Here is a 20,229-nt window from a genome sequence, read left to right as displayed (position 1 = left end):
CTGTAGACCATACTACGTCCAATAATCCCCATTCGTGAACTGTGAACACATCACGTCCAAAATATAAAACTCCAAGATAATGAACTGTTGGAACACATCCTGTCCATAATCTGACCAACAACAATGAATTGGCTAGCCCATCCATAGTGTTTTAAGTGTCTGATTGGTTCCGTTCCAGATGCATGTGCATTGAACTCCGACCTACGAGTCCAAACACCAATAACTTGAACTCCAACACAAGGGTCCAAATTAATTATAGGGAGCATGTGGTTGCCCTTGCCCCTCTTTGCCACTCACAAGCCTCTCTCTGGCTGAAGCTAGTGGTGACACATGTCATTTGACTAGAAATTTGACGTCAAGGCCACTGTGGCCACCGCCACGTGTGCCATGCCGATCTTCTCTCTCAAATCTTTATTATTGTAATCTCTGTCCAGCTTGCCTTTGACCTTGTCTTCAAGTGAGTTTCTACTTTTGCCTTTGGCTTCAAACTCTCGAGCCAAACAAAGCACCGAATCACAATAATAACAATTGTGGTCGTACCTCTGGCGGGTACCGAGGCAGCTAACTGAGTACTGTTACTGCCATCCGTGTCCAACTTACCTTTGCCACTGTCCTCTAGCGAACTCCTCCATTTGCTTTTGACTTCACGAACTCGAGCCAAACAATGTATTGGGTTCCTTGAGAACTGTGCCGTTGCATAGGCCGCTAAATGGAAGGTTGACGATCCGTTATCCATAGCTTTTTGTTGCTATTGATCGTTGTTGTCGAGGGTCTCGAGCAAGGGAATGCCTCGTTGAAGTTGCAAAACCTGGTAGTTCGTTCCTTCTCGGACTCCAATAGGCCGCAAAAAATCCCAAGCAGGAAATAACTCCCAAGCCGCACGAACCACTCCTCTGCTACTCCCAAGTTGCTTCGCACCCTTTGCAATCCCTCTTTTCAACTCAAGTTACAGTTCGCCTTTTCGTCTCCCAAGCCACTCCGGGAAACTTTCTTTCTTCCTCTCCAAATTTGCTTCGCAAATCTCGTCCAAGTCACTCCTCGAGTCTTGAACTTCTTCCAAGCTTTCGCTTCTACTTGCCCGCTCTCTTCCTCGAGCCTTCTCCTCAATCTGCCAATCGGCCTCGTTGGGAGTGCTCCAACGAGTGACTGCTTGCAGTAGGTGGCCCACTATTCCAGTGGCGTTTTAAAACGCTAAAGGGCAGCGACATTGGAGGGAGATGAACGTCGGTGATGGGGGAGGTCTCATAGCTCTTCTCTGGACTGCTCCTCCACGCGAAGGCCTTCAAGGCGCCTGCTTTGATACTATGTCAAAGTGGACATGCGGAAGCGTAGAGACCAAGGGGAGTGAGGCTTGAGCACGAGAGAGAGAGAGAGAGAGAGAGAGAGAGAGAGAGAGAGAGAGAGAGAGAGAGAGAGAGAGAGAGAGAGAGAGACTCTTGAACCAATCAACCTTGGCAATGAATAACTAAATGTGTATACAATGGCGGCAAGGGGTTGCTTATATAGCACCCTCAATAAATTGCCTTACCCAAGACTTCGACAAATAAGAAAATTATTCCAAATCTGAGACTATGACTGCCAGCAATGTATTTAGTAACCACATCTAGATCCATTTTGGACCTCATTGATGTCGGATTAACTAATCCCATATTGCGATCATGTCTATAGAGATTTTTTCGACTCAAGCACTATCGTGTGCAAATAATCATTCGCCTCAAGCACTTTCCTGTGTGAGAAATCATTTCCGGGGATCCCAATCCATCTTTAAGTTCATATTGAACAGAGAGGTCCAATCATTCATTCCATTGAATCAGTCGTGATTCATGATTCGTTATCAAGTACATTCGGGAGTTGTGAGTGCTCCATCTCATTCTAACTCTGCTTATTTTTCCAGAATTAACAGATTCTTTCATAAAACATTAATTTTATTCAAAATTTAAAATCATCTTCTCAAAAGTCTTGTTTCATAAATGCATAAAGCAAAATAATGCTAGTTCAAAAATCTGTCTTAGAACGAGTATCGCCTCGTCCTGTTGTCCTTTCAATCTGCCAGTCATCTTGATTCTTGTGTCCTTTTGGGGCACCGTGTAGCGATATGTCCTTGTTCTCCACATTCAAAACACTTTCGTGCTTCGAAATATTCATCTCTTTGGTCAATTGTGAGTGAAGGTTGTCTATCTCTTCGTCGATTGTTTCTACTATGACTTGTTGAAGGTTCAATTGATAGGTAAGTCAAGTTACCCGAATGTATAGCAAAACCCCGCTTCGCGTGTCCCATCAACTTTTGTATAGGCTCGGACTTTCGTTCAAGACTGTAGTCTTGAATTTCTTTGGAAAGTCCACAACAAAATCGTTCAATCTGTTCCTTAAAACTAATCTTCCTAAAGGCTGAAAGAGGTAGAAAAATTTCAGAGAATCTTTCATAGTAAGAATCCAAAGATTCTATCTTGACCATCCAAACATGGTTCCAGTCAGTAATCACGTCTCGTTCTTTTTAAGTTAATAATGCTTTGTTTTATCTAGTTTTGTTTCGTAGCAAACAAAGTGATTTAGTTAGTTTGTTTGTTTGTTTTTGTTTTTCTTTTCTTTTCTTGTGTCCCTTGCTTTTATAGTTTTAGGAGTGCTTTATTCCCTCTTATAATTCGTGAGTTCAGACTATTCTGAACTTATGAAGGTATATAAATAGTTTCTTAAATTTCAACCACTTTGTCGGTGCTTGTTTCCTTAACAACAGAATGAACCACCATGTCTGTGCATTGCCTTTCAAAAAGGACGTTGCCCGTCTGATCTTGGAGTGCTCTGTATAGCGGCCTCCAGAAAATGCAATGTCAAACTGTTGGACAAAGGCTAAAGCCTTGGGAGCATCTCAAAACCCTGAAAAGTGCTCAAACTTTACTGCCTGTCCTCCCTCTTTAAATTCTTTGGGCTTTTTGCCCTTGTCGTCGAGGAAATCATATTGATTAGCTCTGCAAAAGTGCTTTCTTTTTTCATAAAACATGTGATCTTTCCGTCGTTTCTTGCCCTTCTTGTCCTCATCACTCAAGTCAAAAGAAGATAAGGCGTCTGAGTTGTCAGAAGATGAGGACGAATTGCGCAATCCCTCGAAGCGTACACGCTTCTTCTGCTTTCTGGTGTTATCAAAAGTGGATTTTTGACCCAATTAACCAAGGAAATTAGTTTCCTTGTTACCTTGCTTTAGTTGCTTTTTCGACAGCTTCTTCGTGTCCAGAAGCTCATTGATTTGGGCCTGGACCGCATCATGGAGTTCTTCTTCAGTAAACATTCTCGGAATAGGAGGCTTCTTGATTGCCCGTTTAATTGGGGGCTTGGTGGCTTTCTGCCACTGACTGTGGACTTCAACGATGGATTGCTGAGACAAAAATTTTGCAAACTGGGGGTCCTTTGCAAATTTAATCATCTGCTTCGTGCACTCGTCAACCTGCTGTCGACGTTCCACCTCTTGAAGTTCGTACTGAGTAGGCCGAGGTGGCCCGTAGTCTTCCTCTGCTAAATCGTTACAATCTTCTGCATGGTCTCCTCCCGCATGAGTAGATGCAGAAGAAGTCGACCGATTCTTGTTGGAATCCATAAGTGTCGAGAGAAAAGGATCGGATTTTTCGGTAGAAGAGAAATCGGTCGTGCTCTGATACCACTGTAACAAACTTGGACACCCCAAGTATAGAAACCGTCGCAACACGAGAGAGAATCAATTAAAATACTTCACAACTTTAAAATCAGAGTTCAATTTGGTCGACGCGGCTCAGTGTAGTTCCATGCCCAGAGAGATTGGCCCCAAAGACTGGCGCCCCTTTCGGTATTTCTTTTATATTAATCTTTGAGCATAGTACAACTCTCGCTGGGTCCTCCGCTCTCAGACTCTGTGCCCAAATGCTCTGAGAAGTGAGGGCCTTTGGGCTCTTTTATTCTTACAGGGGATGCCAAAAGCAAAGCCCTAAAAGCTTCAAACTTAAAAGCAAATAAGTCCCAAAAGCTTCTGGCTCCAAAAATTGCCCAAAAAGCAGTCAACACAATTTACGGAAATCCGTATTGCTGCCATGTCACCCTGTCAACACACTATACAAAAATCCGTACTGCTGCCACGTGGCACCTGTTAGCGCAAAATCCGGTGATGTCGTAGCTTGACGACGAGGAGATCCATCGCAATAGATCCGAGATCTATTGGCTCCCCGGTACGGAGAGGAGGTTTGCTCGTGGTTGCAGACAAGTTCATCTGGGTATCCAATTCACCTTTTTCCGCTGCACCTTTGACACCTGCTGCATCTCTTAGCTCATGGATCCCTTTGTGCGGAATCAAATCGTTGCTTCTAAACATTTTATGTCCCCATATCCAATTTATTAGCCTCGGCCCAAGTCCACCTTTACTTGCCTGTTATTCTTCTCCAAGTGCTCCTCTAAGCCCTTTGCTGCTTCTTTTCCAACACTATCCTTACCAGATTCTTTATTTGGGAGTTCCTTCTCTAGAGCCTCTGGAGCCTTCGACAAAAGCCATTGAATGGTCTTGGCAACCGAGCATTCTACCCTTTCTGGCATCTTCTTCGCCAGATCCTTGGTGATCTTGGCTGCCAGTGTCCTCTGCTCTTGCCATTCATCTACCTCTTTGGCCTTTCCCAGGGTTTCCTAGGCCTTCCAAACGGTTCTTCTGAGCCTCTTTAGTTTACTTTGTTTTATTGGACGGCTCATCTAGTAGCTCCTCAATTCAAGCACTCCTTGTGATCACACGCACTGGAACTGGCTCTGCCATCTTACGTTTCACTTGGCGACTTCAACTTTTACATTGTCTGGGCAATGAGCTGCGAAGTGTTTGTACTTACCACAATTATAGCAGTTGAAGTCACACCTTGTAAAATCAACTCTTCCCCAACCTCTACTAGTAAAGTTCTGATAGTGTCCTCCTCCTATTATGTTGCTGGTATTGGCCCCATTGTCCATGTTCCCTTGTAAGGTACAACGGATGCGAATGTTGAACTTTGCTCAAGATGAGTGCTCCGAACTGTGCTCAAGGTTCCTTTTACTTACGGAAGGGAGAGCCTTCCGTCATAGTCACAAGGGACGCATTCCGGGACGGGGAACGGGGGACGGGGCTCAAATGGATTTTTAAGAAAACGCTAGGTAGCTGTTGTGGAAGGTCTTGCTGAGAAGGTGCCTGTTGAACAAGGTGTTCCTGTTGCCTCTTCTGCTAGATTGTGCTAATGCTAGGGTTTCTTATATATTTGGCTTGCTAAATTGCCCTACCCAATTTCCCAACAAAAGTCACTTAAAAATAATAAGTGAAAATTGGCTAAAATAGGGAAAATAGGTCTATGCACTGTAAAAATGCTCCTGATGGAAATCTGATGATCATGTTCTATGCAACCAGAGGATATGCTTCTAGTCTAAGTGTCTGGAAATGCACGGTCTGCGAACAGACTCACAAAAGTGCCAGAACACTTCCTAATCTAACAGAACTGAACCCATGTCATGAAGTAGCTTGTCCACATACACATAGGGTTAGATGTGCACGTGACATCCCCTCCTTTTCAAAGTGAGGTACTAGTACCGAACTGTATGGCCTCGAGGGAGATCGCCAACAGCGTCTGGAATCCTAGGAAGGACTCTTCGTCGGCCCACTCTGATGCGTGGGTCATGCGATACTTGAACTTCATAAAGGTCCGCAAGGCTTGCCTCTTTGGGCTGCGCCAAAAACGACACAAAGTCATCTGTGGCTCCTTCAATGCTTCAACTTCGTCTATAGTCATGCGTCTACCTTCTTCAAGAATCTCCGAGGATGAAAATTCCTAAAACCATTTCCAACACAAAAACATGAACATACCCATTCCATATAAAGTGACTGGAAAAATTCTAGTCTTCTTGAAAGACTCTGTATGCAATGCACATGAACATAGTGACGGAGTGTCAAACCGTTCAATCAAACACACGCAAACAATGGGGTCGAATCTTGACTTTCTGATCTAAATCAATCAATTGTGGCAAAACCCAATGGAAATGCCAATGCTTGATGCTCAATCCTTCTTGTGCTCTTTCTGATACTGTGTCATGCCAAGGAAGAGACATGGAATGTGAATTCCTTGAATGCAAACATGTCATCATTTCATGAGTAATCCGCATACATCCGTGCTCATTCATAAGTGAATCCTGTTCAGCGTATAATATGTCATGCCTATGAAAAGGGATCACATAAGGACGGTAACTAAAATATAGGAAAGCATCACGAATGAAACACTCGAACAATGCAAACTGACGAATCATTCGTACACATAATACGTCCTGTGGGGGTTCTTTGGACCTCGACTCGAGAGCTAAGATCGGTTCTTCGTGATTGATCGAATCTTCCTGTGGGGGTTCTTTGGACCTCGACTCGAGAGCTAAGATAGGTTCTTCGTGATTGATCAAATCTACAATGAGGTTAGCTTCACTAGAAAAAGTATCAACTAAACCATCATCCTTGTGAGCAATCACATCATTATCATGCAAATCATCATGCTCGTAAGTAATCCCATCTTGATCATACAAATCATCATGCTCGTAAGTATTCACATCTTGATGATGCAAATCATCATGCTTATCATTATCATGCAATTCATGTGTGTCGTGCTTTGGAAAACAAGAAAAGACTGAGAGAGTCTCTTTCTCCTGATTCTCTGCAATCTGTGCTTGTACATTAGAAAAAAGTAAGAACAACTCTTGCATGTGTTGGGCTCTCTGTTCAGCCGCCAAGCGCGCTTGCACACGCTCACGCTCAAAGGCTAACCGGCTTACTTTGCGCTCGCGAGCCAATTCTGATTTTCTTTCTTGGTGCTCGTGATCCATTTCTGCTTTTCTTTCTTTGCGTTCTAACTTCCTGTCCATCATCAAATTGTCGAAAGCCTCCATAGGAGTTGGTGCAATTCTTGGCGTAGATGGGAAAGGGGGAGGGTCGGAAAAACCTCCTGGTGGGGAAAACTCTTCTTCACCACTCCCATGCTCACCACCTTTGTCACAAGGACGTGGCAATTGCTAACTTGAGTTGTTTGTTTCTTTTCGATGATTTTTGTTCAATTTTTTGGGACCCTCTTTTTGAAGTTGCAAATGACCGGACTAGGAAATTAACTTGGCGGGTACTAGGAAATTAACTCAAGAGGCAAACTGGAGACATGGCGGTTCCTGATGCAATTGCAAGAAGCATCAGCAAGAGGGGGTGCCCATTTCAAGAGGGGGCTGATTTCAGCCCATTAAGTGCTGCAGTGTGTGAGTAGTGGGTGTAGGTGATCACACTTTAATGGAAAGCTTACCTTCTCCCTTGCTCTATGTAGCGCGACGACTTGCTCTCGCGCATCTCTCTCTTCCCTTTGCACATATGGTAATGCCCCACTAGTTGGGCTTCTCAGATGACCATGTACAGTTGTGTGGGCTCATGCGCGATTGACGAGGCAAGAGCCTCTTGCACAGGTATTGGATTAGCTAGTGGCTAATCCCCCGCAGGTACAGGTGAATTCGGGGAGGTTTCATGTGCGAAATCTCGTCCGATTCAAAGGGCAAGTAGCCCTATAGGTGCGGGAGCTCAAGCACTTGCTACGGATGCGACCGGCACGCAAAACGGAGCCCGAAACAGGGAATTACAGCCTGATGTGTATTTTTGCAGGTTTAGGGATTGGGCCCTAAATGGTCCCTAATACCCCTAGGAGATTCGATGACGCGAGGGGACCGTTGTACAGGTGATCTGGCGCATTTTCGGGGCAGAAAACAGAGAATTCAGCGTGCTGCAGATTCTCGCCAGGTTTTGCAAAGTGTCCGTATGCATCGGGAAAGTCATCTAATGCGTGGGGATACTGATTGTGAAGGGTCCTAGTATAGTTATGTTGCCGAATTCGGGCCCGAACAGATGGAATTCAGCCCAGATTGTGCGGGGCAGCTTGTAGGGAATCACATGTTTTACTCCCTCTGTTAAGAATAAAGAAATACCAAAAGGGGCGCCAACCTTTGGGGCCTACAGGTGTCACTGTTTGCTTGGAAGCATTCTAGCTTCCTGGCCGTGTTTTTGTTTTGAAGTGTAATTCGAGTCACAGCTACAGGTTCCTTTTAAGTTATTGCTTTGTGTGGTGAAGTCAAGTGTTAAAAATCGGGTGAAAGCTAACGTCTACCGCCCCGGTTTCATAGTTCCGTCGTCGGCACAAGATCACTTTTTCCTTAAGAAGTGAGCCTTGGTTGGTTTGCGGCAAAGACACATTGCACAGGAACTTGGAATTACATTATGGCTGACAAGACAGACAATGCTAGAGAAGAGGGTTCTTCTTCCCTGGATAGACAGGCTATTCCTTTATAGCATGAAGTTGGTGAGAGTTCACGATCGCCACTGTCTACGCCTTTTGTTCGTGTGGATGCACATCGAGAACATGTTCAAGGGTCATGACTCGGCACTTTGAAGAGGATGCGTTCAGGACACAATTAGTTGCTGCTGTGAATGTCTTCACTCAGTTGGTGCAGAATCCCAGGTTTATGGATTATCTGCAAGCACCATTAAAGTCACAGCAGGCAAGGGAATGCCCTTAGCGTACAGAGCTCGTTGAGGCCCAAGCCCAGGTCCCCCATGCGACTGAGCAGGATAGAGAGCATTCACATGTTGCGGAGTCACGTCAGGCTCCTAGACAGGTTCCTTCTGTCCATGAACAGGTGGCAAGGATCCCTACTCCACAGGTTTTGCTAGTTCAGCCCGCCACCTTTCAGGGTACAAGTTCAAAGGCAAGCTCGACATAGATTACGGTAATAAAGATCTGAGAGAGGAGATCGGCATGGCACACGTGGCGGTGGCCACAGTGGCCTCGACGTCAGATTGCTAGTCAAATGACATGTGTCACCACTAGCTTTAGCCAGAGAGAGGCTTGTGAGTGGCAAAGAGGGGTAAGGGCAACCACATGCTCCCTATAATTAATTTCGACCCTTGTGTTGGAGTTCAAGTTATTGGTGTTTGGACTTGTAGGTCGGAGTTCAATGCACATGCATCTGACAGGGAACCAATGAGACGCTTAAAACACTATGGATGGGCTAGCCAATTCATTGTTGTTGGTCAGATTATGGATAGGATGTGTTCCAACAGTTCATTATCTTGGAGTTTTATATTTTGGACGTGATGTGTTCACAGTTCTCGAATGGGGATTATTGGACGTAGTATGGTCTACAGTTCAAAGTTTCTACAAAGGAAACCGATGCTCAAGATGGCATTACTTTCAGGTACAAAGTTGAGGATAGCAACACTGAGGTGTATCCAATAGGCCTTCTATTGGAGTGTCCATGGTAGCTTCTTCATCGACTTGGTCTCACTATTGATGTCCACTATGAGCTGCAGAGAGGGTGTTAAAGTTTAGGCATCTCGATTTTCAAGTGAACTGCCCAATGTGATCCCATTATTTAGTTTGGCTTTTAGGTATTTATTTTACGTATTTGTCAAAGTCTTGGTTAGGGCAATTTAGTGAGGGTGCTATATAAGCAACCCGTTGCCTCCATTGTATACACATTCAGTTATTCATTGCCAAGGTTGGTTGGTTTAGGAGACTCTCTCTCTCTCTCTCTCTCTCTCTCTCTCTCTCTCTCTCTCTCTCTCGTGCTCACTCCCCTTGGTCTCTACGCTTCCGCATCATCGACTTTTACAATGCTGACATGGCATGACCAGCTACAGATTGAAGATGTGGACAGACAGTACGGACTGTGCGCAAATTACGTTGACAGATGATGACGTGGCAGAGTGTACGGCAACATCGGATTTTGTGTTGACAAGTGCCACGTGGCAGCAGTACGGATTTTCGTATAATGCGTTGACAGGGTGACGTGGTAGCAGTACGGATTTTCGTAAATTGCGTCGACTGCGTTTTGGGTAGTTTTTGGAGCCAGAAGCTTTTGGGACTTATTTGCTTTTATGTTTGAAGCTTTTGGGACTGTTTGCTTTTGAGTTTTGAAGCTTTTGGGGCTCTGGTTTTGGCATCGCTTCTAAGAATAAAAGAGCCCAAAGGGCCTCACTTCTCAGAGCATTTGGACGCAAATTGAGAGCGGAGGACCCTGCGGGAGTTGTACTTTGCTCAAAGATTAATATAAAAGAAATACTGAAAGGGGCGCCAATCTTTGGGGCCAATCTCTCTGGGCACGAAATTACGCCGGGTTGTGTCGACCAAGTTTAACTTTGATTTTAATGTTGTGAACTATTTTTAGTGATTCTCTCTCGTGTCGCGACGGATTCTAGACTTTGGGTGTCCAAGTTTGTTACATTTGTAGATTACTAAAGGCTCCCTATGGTCTAAAGCAATTCCCTTGAGCGTTCCTTTCGACAGACTTAGATTTATTTATTTACTCTCAGGGAGGATTGGTGATACTTGTTATCCTCTATGTGGACGATCTTGTGCTTATAGGTAGCCATGTTGAGCACATCCGCAGTACTATGGAGACCTTGGCTAACGAGTTTGAGATGACAGATCTTGGATTGTTTCATCACTTTCTTGGATAGGAGATATGGCAGACAAAAGAGGGGCATATTTCTCTCCCAGAAGTGCTATATCCAAGAATTGTTGGAAGCATTTGGTATGACAGAGTGCAGACCTATCTCAACCCCTATGGATCCCAATCAGAAGTTTTCACAGTATGATTCCCCAGATGTAGCAGATGCTACAATGTATCGGAAACTAGTTGGTTCTCTCATTTGGGTTCTCAACACCCAATTTGATGCAGAAACCTGCCAAGTCACATTTGGAGCAGGCTCTTTGAACTTTGTGGTATTTAAAGGTGACCAAGTCATGAGGCATACATATGCGATTGGAGGTACAGACTCCCAGATCATTCTACGAGGATCGAGTGATTCAGATTGGGGTGCAGATCCAAATGGACGACGGTCGACTACAGGCTACACCTTTCTTTTGGCTCAGGAGTAGCTTCATGGAGCAGTAAAAAACAACCTACAATTGCCTTATCTTCCACAGTATGGAGTTGTTTGGAGTGCTACATGTGAGTCAATGTGGATACGAAGGTTACTTTCGGAGATGGAATTTCCTCAGCAGACGACCATTATATACTTTGACAACTAGAGTTGTATAGCCATTGCGAGGAACCCGATGCTCTCCATGCCCAGACTAAGTATATAGAGATACAATACCATTTTGTTTGTAAGAAGACCAAAGATGGCTCTATCCCACTAGTGTACATCTCGACTTTGGATAACCCTATTGACATCTTCACCAAATCTCTTCCACATGCAACATTATCCTCTCATGCCCTTGGATTTGTTTCTCGTCTAGGAGTTGAGAGGTGTGTTAGAGTTGGAATTCATGTCTGGTGGTGGCTCGAGTATCTCCTAGGAGTAGATTAGGGAGTGAGGGCTATTTTGTGACTGTGTAGACATCAAAGCATAGTTCGCTTGTATCCCTCCCCTCTTCACATCCTGCAGTCAAAAGGGTCTTTCTTGTTCCTGAGAATTTGAGAGAGTAGGGTAATTGTACCTCTTGATCGTCCTCCTCTCTCTCCTCCTCATCCATACCTTACCCTTTCAATTCCTCGCAACATCTTGCTATTTGTGTCTTTTGTTGTCTTTGAGCATTTGTGAGAGAAGAAGGTTGCATAATTTTGCTTTGTAGTGCTTGTTATGTTTGAAAGGCATTTTTTTGACTCACATTAAATTTTATGTATGAAAGTTTGCTCAACTTCCGAATTGTTGTTTGAAAACGAAATTTTATTATGTAGGAGATTGCGGAAAAAGAACCAAGGGGCTTCTTTTTACTTGTATAAATGGCAAGGAGTTGGCCTATATATCTTTATGTTCCCAATTTGATTGGTATTGCCACTCTTGCTTTTCTAGATTCAAAGCATGTTAAATTGAAGCTTTTGATTCAATATTCTTTTAAGACGTCTCTTTCTTGTTGTAGGTTATGCTAGAATTTTGGCTAATCTTGTCGCCTTTGCATTTGCCTTTAGCAACAAGAAGCTTTTTGCTGGTCTTTATCTCTTGAGGTTCTTAGTCATACTTTTTAACTTCTTTATCAAGTTTTTTTAAAAAATTTGCTTAAGATTATGTTTGATTTATTGAACGTTTTGCAGTTTCGTTTGTGATGAGCTAGATGGGCGTTTTGCTCGACTCCTAAATCAAAGTAAGTACTTTTTGCTTGTGGGGGTGCACTCATGAATTCTGGAATGCTTGGCTTATACTAAGAATTGTCACATTTGGCACATTATGCGTGTTTATGCGTGCCTTATACTAAGAATTGTCACCTTCGGCACATTGTGAGTATCTTGGACATTTGTAATGTTTTGAACCATGTGTTTGCATTTGTCAGTCTTAATCCTCCCTTGAGCTCCTTGTAAAGCCTTTCATTCAAAACTAGGAAAGGTTTGTTAATGGAATCTCCAAAATGTGTGTGCATGCATGCATACACGTGTGCAAGCATGCAAGGGCTATTTTGTTACCGGCCTGGTCATCTCACCCATTTGTCCGATGTTCCTCATCCGCAAGGAGAGGGTTGGATTTATGTGTATCTCGCTAGGCTGCCTCAACGATATATGTTGGGGCTGCTAGAGCTTGCACCTGTCAGATGCTTTCACTCTTGCTTATAGGCTTTCACTTGTGCTTAGGCCCTTTATTGTGGGTTGGCCACCCTTTCACCCTCCTCGTAAGGATTCTAGGCACATAGAGGGTTTGCATCATGCATTTTTCCCATTTTGTCTTTTTTTCCCCGTTTATGGATGTTTGGGGGTGGTTGGGTATTTTTAGTGTTTTTTCCTGAACCACCTTTGGCTCACTTTTATGTGTTTCTAGGGTCCATTCATTGGGTATCCATTGTATTGTATCGCCGTCTTGAGTTATTGAGTCGCCAGCTTTACCATCTGTGTCTCTTGTGTGGCTTTGTCTTGCTCTTCTTTGCTGTACACTCTGCCACGATATCAAAAGACAATGTGTTCTAAGCATAGATCTGCCATTGAGGACCCCAGGACCCCTTTGGAGCATTTTCATTGCGAAAATTTGGGATCAACCCATGTGCATTTTCTCTCTTCCACTGTACACTCAAGTGAAGGCCTATTATTGGATTTGGCATGAGGCTTCCCCATGCTATCCGGCTCCTCTTGATACCATAGGATGGCATCGCCAGATAAATGTATAGATACAAGCAAAGTTGAATTACTACGCCATTACACAGAAGTAAGCATTAAATTGATGCAGTATCGGCTTTTCGAGTATTGGTGCCGATGTGCTCATAGAAGCCTTAGTGGTGACTAAAGGCTCAAGTTTCAATTGGTGCAAAAGGAGAGGTCGTGGGCCGAACACAAATGTAGCATCAAGATCTTGCATAGCTTTGACTTCGTAACACCATGCTGCATCATGTGTTATATCGACTTTAATCTACAGAGTGGAGTAGAGCTTCAGTGCTTTGGACTTTGTTACAGGCTCAGACACTCCAAGCGAGAAATTAATAGCAACATACGAACAAAAACTTCAAAATCATTGAACTTTAATAGAGAGAGAGAGAGTCGACACGGGCCGGTGTAGTTCCATGCCCAGCGGTATTGGCCCCAAAGTCTGGGGCCCCTTTCGGTATTTCTTTATCATTAAATGTTGCCAAGTACAACTTACGAGGGACCTCTGCTCTCAAGACTCTGCGTCGAGATGCTCTAGAGAGTGAGGCCCCAGAGGTTCTTATAAACTTACAAAGGATGCTCAAAAGCAGAGCCCCAAAAGCATTCAGTTCAAAAGCAATAAACCCAAAAGCATCTGCTCTCAAAAGCTAGTGTTGGGAACTCCTGAAAAGCAGCCAACGTAATTTTCGAAAATCCGTATAATCTGCCACGTCCGCATATTAGCGCTTTTTATGAAAATTCGTACGGCAATCCACGTCAGCATGTCAGCGCCATATGTGGAAATCCATACTGCTGCTCATACTGCCCGTTACGTCGTCACCTTTTGTCTCTGGTGGTCATGCCACGTCATCACTTTGTGACAGACCTCCTTGTGTAGTTTACCTGCGAGATGTAGGAGATCAGACAAGTCTTGATTGGTGTTCGCTTGCTTTCTTACTCCCTTGATCATTGGATTCTTATCTTTAGAGTTGTTGTCACAAACTGCTGAGGTGTCAAAGCTTTGAAGAAGGGAGCCAACTTGCAGATGTGGGCCGAGGGGCCTAAACCTTAAGAAGAACAAGTAACAGAAGAAGAAGTCCTACCAACTTATGGGGATCCTGTCCGATGGGGCCCCAAGTGACATAAAGGAAATAAAGCAGGACCCACACACACACAAATTGCGCAACTGTTGATGACGTGGCAGATTTCCGAAAAAATACGCTGGTTGATGATGTGGCATGTTGTACGGATTTTCGCGTTTGCGTTGATTGCTGACGTGGCAGGCTGTACAAATTTTCGTAAATTACGTTGGCAGCTTTTTGACATTGCTTTTGGACCGGGAGCTTTTCAGTTTGAAGGCTTTTCACTGTAAACTGCTTTTGGGGCCTAGGGCCTTTAAATATGAGGCTAGGGCTCATTCTCTGGCATGCTTCATGGAGAAGGTGCAGAGTCTGGAGTACCGGCTTGTACTCTGTTGATGCAATATAAAGAAATACCGAAAGGGGCGCCAAGGTTTGGGGCCAATACTCTCTGGGGTGGAATTTCGCCACTCTGTGTCGCGTGTCGTCTCTCTCTTTCAGTTCGGTTGTTATTGAAGTGCTAAAAGTCTGTTCAGTCTGTTCTTTTCTATTGGCACGTGGGGCCCATCTTGTGACAGTGGTATCAGAGCATCAGGCGTGTGCTTTTCTGAAAGCAATACCGATCTTATAGAAGAGCAGACAGAGCTATTGGAATTTTTTTTGAGGTATCTCCGGCCTCCGACCCCGGACTTATTAGTCACTCCCACCCTTACTTCATCGCGCATCGGGCGTGCTCCCGTCTTCACGGCTCATGTCTTACAGGGCATAAGCCATTAAGATCACTTGCAAGAGAAGCATCCAAGATTTGTTTCGAGCTACTGTTTTTTTCTCAGAGGTAGTGCAATGCAAATGTTGATGTCTATAGCTACCAAGGAGCACACTTCCAAGGACTTGGCAAGCTTTCAAGAAAATTTTTGCTCGAAGTTATATGGTTTCTGACATCTTCCTTCAGAATGCAACTTCTGGCAGAGTGGGGTATCCTGAAATGCTTGCCATGGAAACCCTAGCAGATTATAACTTGAAATTTCTCGACATCTCTTAGTAGATGTCTCTTCACGAGCGGATGACCTTGGAGGTTCGGTGTGATTGCTATGTCTTGGGACTGCCATCGCCGCCAGAGGAACACTGTCTGTCCAAAGAACTGATGGACCATGCTGTGCTCGGCTACGACCTTATGGAAGGAATCTAATCCTAATTTTTGGTGCAGTTTTTAGGATGGAAAGTCAGTCGACTTTTCGAGCTTGACCGATGTCGAGAGTGCTATTTAAGTTTGAAATCTGTTTGTGAACTTGTTTAGTGATCCGGTTTGGAATTTGTTTGAAATGGATGGTACCTGTTTTGAACCTGTCTTGGTGCCCATTTGAATTGTTTGACTCTGGTTTTAATACTGGTTTCAATGATTGGTGATTTTACTCCCGGGTGGAGGGTGAGAAATGATGTTCGAGAATGCTTGTTCATACTGATGGCCCGGACCCTTGTGGTTATTTGCGGGGGGAGTATTGAATGATTGAAAAGTGTTGTTTTTACTATGGCCCGGACCCTTGTGGTTATTTACGGGGGGAGTATTGTTGTTGTTACTCATGGCCCGCATGGTTATTTGCGGGGGAAGTATTAAGAAGTCTGAGCAGTGGTTACTCTCAGCACCTCCAAACGACGCAGGCTGCGGTCTGGGGGGAGTTTGGTTGTGAAAGGCCTGTATATCTCATGGCCCGGACCATTTTAGGTTATTTGCGGGAGGAGTGATGAGGGATTCGTTGAACAGCTCATGGCCCGGACCTAGATGGTTATATGCGGGGGGAGTGTTGATCGGCGGCTTTATGTTTCTATGTCTTGTAACATGTATATGTGAGCATTTGTGTTGCTAATTGGATGAGATTGCCTGGGTATGTTATTTTAGTGCATCAAGACACCCGAGAAGATCAGTGTGGTATGGGTGTGATGGCTAATTTTACTACGCCGAAATATCAAGAGTTCGGATCTGGACGAAAGGAGATGCTAACTCCTTGATCAAAAGAGCCAAAAGGAGAACCTAACTCCTTAACAAAAAGAGCAAACTGATTGTCCCTCAGAATGACCCTCGGAAATTTTTGAGCTAACTTGAGTTCTTTTGCAGATATGCTGTAATCATGGACGATTATTCTCTTTCAAGAAGGGGAGATGTCACAAACTACTGACGTGTCAAAGCGCTGAAGAAGGGAGCCAACTTGCAGATGTGGGCCGAGGGGCCTAAACCCTAAGAAGAACAAGTAACAGAAGAAGAAGAAGTCCTACCAACTTATGGGGACCCCGTTTGATGGGGTCCCAAGTGACATAGAGGAAATAAAGCAGGACCCACATACACACAAATTGCGTAGCTGTTGATGACGTGGCAGATTTCCAAAAAAATACGCTGGTTGATGACATGGTAGGCTGTACGGATTTCCGCGTTTTGTGCTGACTGTTGACGTGGCAGGCTGTAAGTATTTCCGTAAATTACACTGGCAGCTTTTTGGCATTGCTTTTGGACCAGGAGCTTTTGAGTCTGAAGGCTTTTCACTATAAACTGCTATTGGGGCCTAGGGCCTTTAAATATGAGGCTAGGGCTCATTCTGTGGCAAGCTTCTTGGAGAAGGTGCAAAGTCTGGAGTACCGGCTTGTCCTGTGTTGATGCAATATAAAGAAACACCGAAAGGGGTGCCAAGGTTTGGGGCCAATACTCTCTGGGGTGGAATTTCGCCACTCCGTGTCGCGTGTTGTCTCTCTATTTCAGTTCAGTTGTTATTGACGTGCTAAAAGTCTGTTTAGTTTGTTCTTTTCTATTGGCACGTGGTGCCGATCTTGTGACAGTTGTCCAAAGTCATGCTCTGTAATTTTGCATCATACACATTGCTTGACTCGGGGAGATGTGCTTTTCCAGCTCGACAGGAGGGTAGTCACTCTAACTTGCGTTCTCATGGCATTTTTCGGCGTGGATCGTGATTTGGTTAACACCGGAGGAGTGAAGGCACGAGATACAAGCATGACGGCTTAGATATGTTGGTTTGGGCACCTCTCTTCTACGAAGATCTTTACGACGCACATTGCTTAATTTGGCGACCCCTCTTCTTAAAGGACGACTATGGCACAGACACCTTGGTCTGGCCATCCCTCTTCTCAGAGGACGACCACAACGGAAACTACTTAGTCTTGCTTGGATGATGGTTATGAGCTGACTGCTTTGTTAGGTTCTCTCTCCCATCTTTGAGGACTAAATCTCGTCATTTCAACATTTGTATCACCTAAGGAATGCATAAACAAACCCACATTTGAAGAGTATATCAATGGATCGGTTTTATGGGATTCCAACCATAACATTATGGTAAGACAACCTATATACATATCATATAAAGTCACTCGGTGGAGTACTATTGACACAATCAACACCCTCAAAATGTCGAAGACAAATTGGTTGACTCTATCTCGTTCTTGGCAATCTATCTCGTTCTATCTCGTTCTTGGCTTCATTCTTGTGCAGCATGCACTAAAATAGATTCAAGACACTGCCCGATGGTGGTTCGTGCGGTCTACCAGTGGCTGTTGCAGCATACTATCGAGTTTGGCGGTGCAGACTTATCAATCTGATTTTCGTGAAGTCTTTGTGGATTAGCTACCTAACCATAAGGGATTGTGGCTACTTTTCTTTTCGTGAGATGAGTGGCCACGGATCTTCTTTAGCAAGATTGGACATTTGCAAGCATTTCGGAACCCTTATGACTATCGAGTCTTTGATAGGAGTTGTTTCTACCAAAGTTACGTGGAACGTTTGAATGATGACGAGATTCCCGCGAAATGCGGGAACGCCCCAGGGGTCCAAAACAGGAACGACACGGAACGGGAGGCATAAAAAACATCCAAATAATGCAATTTTTAGCTGTAAGTGTTTGAATACAAGCAGTATGAGGCCATGGATTATGTGTGAGAGAGAGAGAGAGAGAGGGGGGGAGAGGGAGAGGAAGAGAGCTTGAGCCTTGATCCTTATAAACTTGAGACGACTCGAGAGACTGTTGAATCTTCAGTGGCAAATGTGTTTCATGTAGGCTTGACTCCTTGAGAGCTTGAGAGAGAGAGAGAGGTAGGAAAAGGGAGAGGGAGAGGGAGGGAGAGGCTAGAGCTTGTGGCAACGTTGTGCATTGTCACTTGTGAAGGTAAGGGGTGGGGTTTTTTTTTTTTTTTTTGGGGGGGGGGGGGGGGGGGGGGGGGGGTGTTTGCATTTCATAAGGGGGAGCTGAAAATTTTGCTCTCAAATTTGCCCATTCACGATTGTTGCCCAGCTAGTCGTTCCGGTCCCGTTTCGGGCCGTTCCGGTTTGGCCAGTCTATCCTGTTCCAGATGATCCCAATCCCTGGAACGTTGGAGCCCTGGAACGCCGCTCCGGCATTCCATCCCCCTAAAATCCGTTGCTCGGTAACTTTGCCTCAGTTTTCTTCACACGGTTTGGGACATCTTTCTCGGAGCCTTACACTTGTAGTGGCGAAGTACAACAGTTCCCTGCATTGGTAATGACGGTATCTATGTGGAGATTTCTTGGCGGTTGGCCCCAACTGTTGTATCGTAGTAGACATCTTCATTTGAGGTCTCACATCTTTGATCTCCATTGATTTGCTCAACATTAGGTGCTTAGAGGTGGTCTTAAGAGCTACACCACTATGTTGCTTTGTCTAGGGTTAGGGCATGCTTGTATTGGCTAGTGCGCTCCCAGGTTGGCCACCCACATTTGCATAGCATTGAGGTTGCATATGGTTTGGGTTGGGCCACCTTTTGGCTGGCTGGACATCTTTTCTCCAGGTGCCCTATTTAGGGCTTTATCTATCATGTGCACATGGCTTTGTATGTCACTTGGACATGCTTCATCGACTTTCAGATCTAGTGTTCCCCATCTTCCTAGATAGGAGTGTCTAGAATCCTAGGAGGATTAGTACCGACAATTTTGTGAGCCTGTTCGTAGGACTTGCATGTCCGGACGAGTCCATTAGATTAGGTTTTCCAGCTTTGAAACCCTTTTGGATAAATGGTTTGTATACGCGTATTGAAGGATGTTATTACCCTATGGTGGGCATCTGGCATGACGTGCATGTAGTTTTAGGCTGGAGGAATCTGATGAGCCATTCCTCGCGTCAATCGAATGTGTGAATCAGTGACAGTTTCACCTCAAACTTAGCCCTGGTATTTGTTGGGTTGGTGGACTATTTGCCCTACCTAAGCCTAAGGGAGTTTGTAGCTCAGTTTTCAGCCCTATAAAGGGTGCCCTCAGCCTAGCATTTCATCTCAGTTTTCAAAGCGCTAGCAGAAGGAGCAGTGCAGCACCAACGGTTTCTAATCCCCCATCAGCCCTGGGGTTTTTGGGCAAAGAACACCCAGCGTTTTATGTTTTCAGCCTAGCGCTACTGAGTGCTTTCATTTTCAGCCCATTCTGTCGCCGGAGTGTGTCATATTTGCTAACGTTTGCCTCTCCCACATGCAGTCCTGTCCTTCGACAGCCCATTGAGCCTCCCTTCGACCATTCCCTCGCCGGCATCTAGTGCTCCATTGCTGTCGATCATGGCATCGTCGAGATCTGTGTTTTCAGCCCTACATTCCTCTCACATCGGGAGCGCAATTCAGCCCCAGATCTACCCCTTGGTGGCCATCCGCAATCCCACATGTGTACATTCCATTTATGTAATCAAAAGCAAATACATCGGCAATGGTGTGGGGGCCCTTGAGAGGGTTGGTTAGGACCCCATCGGGTGTCATTTTCCTCTTCTCTCTCTCTCTACACATCTCTACCGCTCTCATTCTCTCTCTTCAGGGAATGTAAAAGGGACCATCAATCAAGCTGAAGCAGTCACTAACGCAAGGGAAAGCAGTAAAGGATTTGTGGAAGTGTAAAACCTAGATCTTCAGTGTCTGTGGCTGGTAGCGCACATGGCTACAACAATTGGGAGCTGGTTGTACACAACGGCCCTATGCCCACCCTGTGGAGAGTCAACGACATTGTTTGTGGGATTGCCCCATGGCACAGCAGGTTTGGCTTCAGGTTCTCCGATTGATACCGGCCCTCTCTACAGCCCGA

The 20,229-nt window shown here is 44.9% G+C and overlaps 1 protein-coding gene across 1 annotated transcript in view; it reads left to right on the top strand.

Moving 5' to 3' along the window:
- LOC147444353 (CDP-diacylglycerol--inositol 3-phosphatidyltransferase 1-like) overlaps positions 1–20,229 on the top strand; it is a 70,635-nt gene that overhangs the window by 4,065 nt on the left and 46,341 nt on the right. The window contains exons 3-5 of the mRNA XM_086526996.1: positions 11,716–11,806; positions 11,898–11,982; positions 12,070–12,119. Coding sequence (XP_086383122.1) covers positions 11,761–11,806; positions 11,898–11,982; positions 12,070–12,119 — 181 coding nt within the window. The 5' untranslated portion in view covers positions 11,716–11,760. The remainder of the gene's footprint in view (positions 1–11,715; positions 11,807–11,897; positions 11,983–12,069; positions 12,120–20,229) is intronic.

The sequence above is a fragment of the Adiantum capillus-veneris genome, chromosome 13 (genome assembly GCF_014529385.1).
Source record: "Adiantum capillus-veneris isolate H3 chromosome 13, ASM1452938v2, whole genome shotgun sequence".
Lineage (NCBI taxonomy): Eukaryota > Viridiplantae > Streptophyta > Polypodiopsida > Polypodiales > Pteridaceae > Adiantum > Adiantum capillus-veneris.
This window is presented reverse-complemented; position numbering and strand designations above follow the sequence as displayed.